At 45.3% G+C, this 8,232-nt stretch overlaps 1 protein-coding gene across 1 annotated transcript in view; it reads left to right on the plus strand.

Moving 5' to 3' along the window:
- The window catches only part of HIBADH (3-hydroxyisobutyrate dehydrogenase), a 97,445-nt gene extending 91,263 nt beyond the window's left edge, over positions 1-6,182 (plus strand). Inside the window, exons 7-8 of the mRNA XM_024562863.3 lie at positions 813-969; positions 5,224-6,182. Of these exons, the coding sequence (XP_024418631.1) occupies positions 813-969; positions 5,224-5,382 (316 nt within the window). The 3' untranslated portion in view covers positions 5,383-6,182. The remainder of the gene's footprint in view (positions 1-812; positions 970-5,223) is intronic.
- Positions 6,183-8,232: the final 2,050 nt, after the last annotated feature.

Raw genomic sequence — 8,232 nt, forward strand, 5'->3', positions numbered from 1 at the left:
GCATTTTGATTCTTTTTTTTTTCCCCAGGTCCACATTGAACAGCCATTTATGCCATCAGCTCAGTGATAGAACAAATGACGTTTCCGCTTGGGCAGGCTTTGTTTTATCAGGATCAGTAACCTTATCAGCAGTTGACCCGGAACTATAATGCGTGTCTCGGAGTAGATGGCATATGTCACAACTCTGCAGACTTGCTTCATAAGCAGGACTGTCTGATGAAGATTTAATGAATAAGGAAAAGTTTGCAGCAATGTCTTCTTTTATAATGATAACTTCTCTTAAGCTCATTGTACTGCCTGCTCGTGGCTCGTCTCTTGCATTTATTCTCAGAAAAGCTAAAAGAATAAACAAATGAATATGCGCCCAGACTCGCAGGGGGCCCAGTTTATCTGTCAGTGGTCCTTTCTGAAGCATGTCATTCGTGAATGCAGAACGTAGAATTCAGATGACCATATCAGTGTAAGGTTCTCTGTGACACGTAGATGCGTAATGTTCAACAGAGGACATTTGTTTTTCCCCAGACAACCTACATGTGATTCACCAACCACGCTTTCATGCGACTGTGTGTTGTTTCTTCAAAGTAGGACAGGGCAGAAGGTTTTCTTTCATTGCAGGCTGTCAGAATGGTTTAATCACTAGCCTTTAATACGTTATAATTTAAGATTGGATTTTTCACCCTCATCAATCTGCTTTGATTTTTGAAGACATACAATAAATGGAGAGAGAAGACAGAGCATCTTCACTCACAGATAAGTCACGCATGACTTGCACATTTTGACATTTAACACTTCTTTCCTTTGACCTTTGACAGGTTAGGGCTTGACCCAAAACTGTTGGCTAAAATCCTAAATATGAGCTCAGGACGGTGTTGGTCAAGTGACACTTACAATCCTGTACCCGGGGTGATGGATGGCGTTCCCTCGGCTAATAACTACGAGGGTGGATTCGGAACAACACTCATGGCTAAGGTATGGTAAATGCAGAGGCTCCCCGAGGTCGGGGATGTTTCATGGGCTAATTCTCCTTCCCTCCCTTCCTCCTTCCCTGCATCCATCCCTTTCCCCATCCCCCTCCCCACCTTTAACAAAGCATACAGACATGGAAGGCAAAATCCTAGAAGGCAAATTACTAAAATAATGATTCACTTACTCCCTGGAAACCAGTTGCAACTTAGATAAAAATCTTCATCTTACTCATTTTTGTTTCTTACTTTCCAAATGAAAAGAACAGGCTGGGATTTTTCTTTTGTGCTTGGGTTTGTTTATAATCTGAGCTGGTAAAATTTTGTTCTCCATCATGAATTTACGTTAATTTGCCAAGCCTTTTGAAGGGAAGCAGTAGGAATTTTCTGATGGTTGATAATACATTGGCATGGGATACACACACCACAGAAGGAGAGAGAGGCTCTTTCTCACGATACTAGGTTTCTAAATACATCATTCTGGATTAGGGTATGTGTTTATGCATCAGTCATTTGAAAAGCAAGCTTGGCCTCTTCACATTTGTGATCTCAGCTTTAGGAAATACTGTGTAGATGAACGGAATTTCAGATTCCTGCATAGAGCTTACACCCACCTCACCCAATTGACATTCTTTCTCCTGATTACAAAAGTAACGGTGCCCACCCCTGGATACACACTCGCTCCTTTAGTCCCCGTGGCGTTCTGTCCATCCTGCTTTGACAGTGTCTTGAGTCCTCCATTCCCTCCTCTGCTACGACTGGTCCCTCGGCCAAGCCTCATGTGGGCAACGGCACATCCGCTCATGCCTGGTCTCCCTGCCTTTCATCCTCATCTCCTCTTGTTCATTTCCCATCTCGGAAACGTGAGCTTCCTGAAATGTAAAAACCTGATGATGCCATTTTCCCTTTTTTGTTGCTTTCATGGTTTCCAGCTACTTGTAGACTAAAGCCCCGCTCTGCAGACGGTCTTACTGGGCCCTCAGTGATTTGGCCTCTGCGGGCCCGGCCAGCTCAGCTTCGCCTCCCTGCTCCCCTCTCTGCTTCAGCTGCCCCGACCTGCTTTCCACACTTGCTGTCCCTTCTGCCTGGCTCCGCCTTCCTTGCCCCTCTGCTCTGCTCCTGGCACTGTACCTGGCACTTTAGATGTCTAGTGAATGAAGCAACGTTTGATGCTTCTCATTTTGTTTCTCTCTCTCTTGTTTTACAGTTTTGTTTCTTCTCATGTTTCATCTTAGAAAATATTTTTAGGCCAATCCGGCCCTTCTGTTTAGGTTTGCGTATCCTCCTTTAATAATTGTGCGGTGTGGCTGTGGATGGAGACAGAAAGTAGCTCCTCGGGTGCGTTGTTTCCATCGGCACTGCAGGGTGATTTATTAGGCACAGGGACGAATGAAAGAGGCACGTTATGCTCACTTTCCTTTCTGTGTCTGTATCTGGGTTGCGACCTGCTAGCTTACTTGGTTCCTAAAGTACTGCTAAGGGCTCCAGCAGAGGAGACAGCTAACAAGCAAAGTGTAATGAGGGGTAGGAGGCTTCTAACCCAAGGGCGCGGAATTGTGTGCCCCCCCGCCCTTCCACGGTGCTGGCTTTGTTCGGGCACTCTTCTCCGGGGCTGCCTCTCCTCCGCTGGACGCCTGTGCCTCAGCCATGTTTCTCCAGTGTCCCTGCCCCAGAGGACTCTGCTGTGATCTTCGGGATAATAAAAGGTAGCTTTTTCAACTAGTGGCACAGACAGTACCTTGATAAAACATATGGATACTACTTTCTGTTTTACTCTCATTTCCTCTGCGAAATGCAGTTGTCATTTACCTTACAAAGAGGAACCCGTCTTAATGTTGCTTAGGATGAGAGGACTTAGAAAGGAACTTAAAAAAACAATCTTTCACCACCTCCAAGAGCCGGTAGCAAGAACACACCGTAGCCAGTTAGATTTGTACAGACGAATTGATGGAGATGAAAGAAAGCCCTGTGAGTGCTGCAGCGACGAAAGCAGTTACACCTCGTTGGGCAGTCGGGGCTTTGCTTTACTAAGAGATGTTGTGCTTAACTGCCATTAAATGTCCGTGTGCCAGGGAGGTGATGCTAGCAGGCCAAATCAGTAGGGGCCTGGACATTTCTTTCTAGGTCTTAACATCACAAAATTCTAACGTTGTATGTATGTAGTCAGAACAAAGTCAGTGCAGAAACTAGATCATTCTCCTGAGCCTCCTGGCCTAGAGGTCTGTTTCTCATGGGCACTAAGAAACAACTTTTGGGAAACCATGACGACTCCTGGTACCTCCCCCAGCATAGCCGTTTCCCTGATGGACAGGATTGAGAGGCCACCTTTCCATCTTCAGAATGTTCATCCTTTCAAGTAGCTGCTACCAAAGCATTTTCGTTACCCTTTTTTGGTTTTCCGAACTCTTATTTGGGGGAATAATTTACTTGCCTCTTTGAAAAACCCTTAACAGGTTCCCCTCCTCCAACACTGTTGTCTTGTCAATATGTTGTTTTTCTGAGTTCTTACATTCTAGTTGTATTCCTGGGTTAAAAATTAAGGGCTATCTTTCTATGTGCATTTGTCCCAGTCCTTTAGAAGCACCTTACCGATGTGCTGCTGAATGATGTTGACAGAAGAGGCTCGCCTGCCTGCTTGTCGGGCGTGAGCAAACACGGAGCCATCCACAGTTGTTCACTGTGTGGGTGATTGTTAAACTCGTTTTTTAGTCAAAGCTTTAGAAGAATTGAAGGTTAAGTAGATTTTCCAAATCCATGTGTTCACATGTGAAAATTATGCAAATAAACTCAAAATAATATTTCTACCTGTGGCATCATACATATTTACGAAGCTAGAGATTTAATTCATTCTTTAACCTTTGCTTATTTTTATTTTGAATCATTTTCTCTCTCGAGCGGATGGTATCGATAATTGCCCCGTTATCAAGGATGTTCTTCAAAGAGGAGAAATAGTTCTCATCTTGCTTCTTGTCTCCCCCTTGCTTTGCTTGTTGACTTTGCCCGGAGTAAGGGAAATGAGCATGGTAATGGTAAGGAGAAAAATCTAGTTGGTTTTGCTACTTGTTTGCAGCTCTTAAAATCGCAATTGAATGAAATAAGGGGAATAATGTGTCAATTACCTGGACCTCCACTGTCTTCCATGTACCCCAGATAATTCAAGTTTGGACAAGATTTCATTTTTATGGTTGTAGGTATCCATTAGCTACAGTTTAATAATAAAAGATTTATAATGTTAACTTTGTCTATTTTTAAACAGCCGTAAGTTTTCTGAAACGTTCAGAAGGAAGCATTAGGTCTATGAGATGTGACAGGGTCCTTGTGAAGACTATTGTTTCCTTGCACTTAAAATCCAGACACTTAACACTTCCGTGTTCCTCGTCTGCCTGTCCCGGCTCATTTCCCTTCCTGGCCCCTTCGCTCGCTCTGACTCAGCCTCGTTGGCCTTCATGTTATTTTTTGACTATCCACGCGGTGTCCTGCTGCAGGACCTTTACCCTGCCGTTCCATCTGCCTGAAACGCTCGTCCCCCAGCTCTCTGAAGAACTCTGCCTCCTTAACGTTCAGGCCTGAGCTCTAGTGTCTTTGGCTCCGGGAGGTCTTCCCTACACATTCCATCCATCAGAACTCTCTCTCTCCCGCCCCACCCCCTTACCATTCATCACATTCTAATCCCTCGCTCTGCTTTATTTTTCTTCACAGCACGTGTCATTGGGCGGAATGACATTTCCACCCAGTTCCTTCCATTGGGTGGAATTTCAGTATCTGGTTTGTTGTCCATCCCACTGGGCAGTAAGGTCCATGAGAATAGTGACTCAGTATCACCAGCACTCAGCACCGTGCCCAGCTTACAGGAGTTGCTAAATATTTGTCGAATAAGAGATTGAATGGATAGCTAATGATTCCAAAATGGGGTTTGACTTGGGCTTCCAGGCTTCTGCAGAGTTGGAAGAGCATTTGCCTGTGTGATCTCACCTTTAGAGTAACCTTCATGCGAAGTCAAAATAAAACAAGTCACTGGTGGAGGGGGGAGGAGTGGAGAGTACACTCAGAAATCAAAGTTTCCGCCTAGAGCAGTTTTGTAACTATATGAAAGCACTTATAAAGTACATACATAATTGACCACAGAAGTATCTTTTGTAAGTATCTTCTTTTTTCCAGACTTCATTTTTTCTTCTTTGAAACCAAAGCATTAGGAGCCACCGTTCCCAAGTGAGCCTTGCCTACCGGTCTCACCGTGTTCTCCCGCCCCTGTTTGCCTTAGGATCTGGGGTTAGCACAAGACTCTGCTACCAGCACAAAGAGCCCGATCCTGCTGGGCAGTCAAGCCCATCAGATCTACAGGATGATGTGCGCAAAGGGCTACTCCAAGAAAGACTTCTCGTCCGTGTTCCAGTACCTGCGAGAGGAGGAGACCTTCTGAGCTCGCACTGGGGCCGTGGCCACTGTGGAAACCCAGCTCTGTCTCGGAGCCTCCCAATAGCTCACTCCACAAGTCAATGAGTTTAATCACAGGTCACCTGTCTGCTTTTGATTGTCTAGGTCACAGTGAAGTGGGGTTTTCACCCATTTTCTACTGCTTATTCTTTTTATCTATTTAGCAAACATACGGTATCTGATTTTTTTCCTGTTAGCCCCCGATGGTCTCTGTTAAATGGCTGATTGACCTTTTTCCAAAGTTCGATCCTTGGGCATCTTCAACTCAGCCGTTGACTGCTTCAGTCAGGATGTTGTTTACTCCAGTTTTCAAATAAAACCAAAAGTTTTTCAACAGCATGAAACCGATCTTAAAGGGGAAAAAAAGAACTCGGTGTGAGGACAGGAGTTAGAGAAAGGGGAAGTACAGTGAATAACTACCTGTGTCCCTCAGGAGGTTCGCCCTGTTATAACCAAGTGGTGGTATTCTTGCATTACTGAGGCTACTGAGCTATTTTCCAGGGGATTGCTATTTTCCAGAACTCCTTGCTGTGTATGTTTTATAATTTGGACTCCATTACAGTATCTTAGTGTGTCCCTCTGGTAACAATTCCCGATACTCAGCAAACTTGTTTTTTATATTTTTCCTTCCTTGTACATTCTTCTTACATATTTTTGACTTGAAAAGAATGACATCTTTAGACCTATTTCAGAGCCACTAAGTGATAATTGCTTTAGATAATTATTACAGTATTCTAAATAGAACTATATTATTTTGAATTCAAATAAATTTCTATGCTGATAACACTTTTTTGGAGTGTTTGTGTCTCCCAGTGATTCAACGAACAGTCGAACGATCTGAAAAATGGGCGTTACAGGCAAACGGGGAAAGGACGGGAAGAAAGGGGGGGGGGGACTAGCCAGCGGCAAGCCAGCACCCTGCTGCTCTGCTTGAATCCTGAATCACATCTGTGTGCGTGTTTTGTAGGTTGCGGGAGCCGTAGGAACTCAGCCATGTTAAATGTAACACATTCCAATAGGGAGCACAGTTGCCACTTTCCCCGCCTCAGCCCCCAGAAATATCCCAGATGATAAACCTAGATACCAAATTTGGCAGAAGTACAACTTCCATTGTCTTCCGGGTAACAAAAAATGCCAGGACATCATAAGTGCTGGGGCTACGTTGATGAGCAAAACTCCAAAATCCTGCCCTTGTAGACCATGAGTTCTGGTGTCTCGCGTGTGTGTGGGGGCTGTGGCAGACAAGAAGAATGTTCCAAGACATATGTCAGGTGATAGTAAGGACTAATGGGATAAATAAAGCCAGATAAGGAGGGTGGATGGGGAATTCCAGGGTATTTTATTTGTGTGGTAAAAGAAGTTTCCTTTGGTAACATGACATTTGAGCAGAGAAAGAAATGGAGCAAACCAGGCAGATACGTGAGGAAAGAACATTGTCAGCACAGGGAGCAGGCAGTGCAAAGGCCCTGAGGCAGGTTGACACTAGATAGGAGGAATAACAAATGAAATGTCATGCGATGGCAGGGGAGACCTTGTAGGGTTTTGTAGGCAGAGTTAAGACATTGGCTTTTATTCTGAATGGAACAGTCAGTATATCAGCAAAAGCAAAAAGCTAACTGATACACTGCCACCCCCAAATTTATGGGCTTACAATAACAAGTGTTTCTTATTTTTCGAGATTCTCTAGGTTGGCTATACTCCTTTTCTGGACCAGGCCAAGTCATCTGGAACGGGAGGGTCTAGTTTGGCCCCCCTCCATTAAGGCTTCTCTCCGCACGGCCGCTCATCCACCAGGAGGCCTACCTGGGCTTGTGCCATGGTGGCGCTCCCAGCAACAATGTAGGGCACATCCCAGTGAACAGCCGTGTTAAGCCTCCGCTCGCCTCGTGGCTGTACATACTATCCCACTGGCCAAAGTGAGTCACCCAGCCAAGCCCAGAGTTGGCATCGGAGGGGACTGTGTAAGTGTGGACACCAAGAGGGGCAGCAGGGTGGCTGTTCTGCAAACCCCCTGTCACAGCCGGCCCAAGAAGGGTTTTGTTCAGAGGACCGATGGGCTCTGACTGACTTTTAAAGGGATCACCGTGGCTGCTGTGTGGGGAGTAGACGATAGGGGCAAGGTGGAAGCAAGGAGACCAGTTAGGAGTAGGATCACAGTAATCCAGTTAAGCAGTGGTGGCGGCTTGATGGAGGAGCAAGGAGTGGTCAGACTCGGGACATCAGAGAGCCTCCAACTGAGGGAAGAAAGGCAGGAGTCAAGGGTGACTCCAAGGCTGGTGGACAAAGTGGAAGAAAAGAATTACCACTTACTCTCTGGGGGAGATTGTGAGACATGTAGGGGAAAACAAATCGGTTTATTTGAGGTGCCTAATGGCCATCTACCTAGGGCAAAGGGGGTCCAATTCCAAGCCTTGTGTTACTCTGACTTTCAGTGGTTGAGAAAATGAGGCAGAACCAGCAAAGTGCGCTGAGGAGGAGTGACCACTAAGGTGGGGAAAATGGGAGTGGTGTCTCAGGAGCCACAGGAAGACAGTGTTTTAAGGACAGAATTTATTGATTGGTATCAAAGCTACTGATAAAGTGAGTAATAGAAGGGCTGAGAATGAATCATTTGGGGATTTGGCCAAATAAATCATTGGTGACCCTGACAAGAATTTGGATGGACTGTTGGAAGTGAGACCGAGAGAGAAGGGGAGGAGAGAAATTGGAAGTGATGAGTAGGGATACGTCTCCAGGAGCTTTGATGTAAAAGAAAACAGACAAATGGAATACACACCGGCCAGGAATATGGGGTCAAGGGAGGTTTTATGTTTTTAAGATGAGAGAGATTGTGGGG

Source organism: Desmodus rotundus, chromosome 6 (genome assembly GCF_022682495.2).
Source record: "Desmodus rotundus isolate HL8 chromosome 6, HLdesRot8A.1, whole genome shotgun sequence".
Lineage (NCBI taxonomy): Eukaryota > Metazoa > Chordata > Mammalia > Chiroptera > Phyllostomidae > Desmodus > Desmodus rotundus.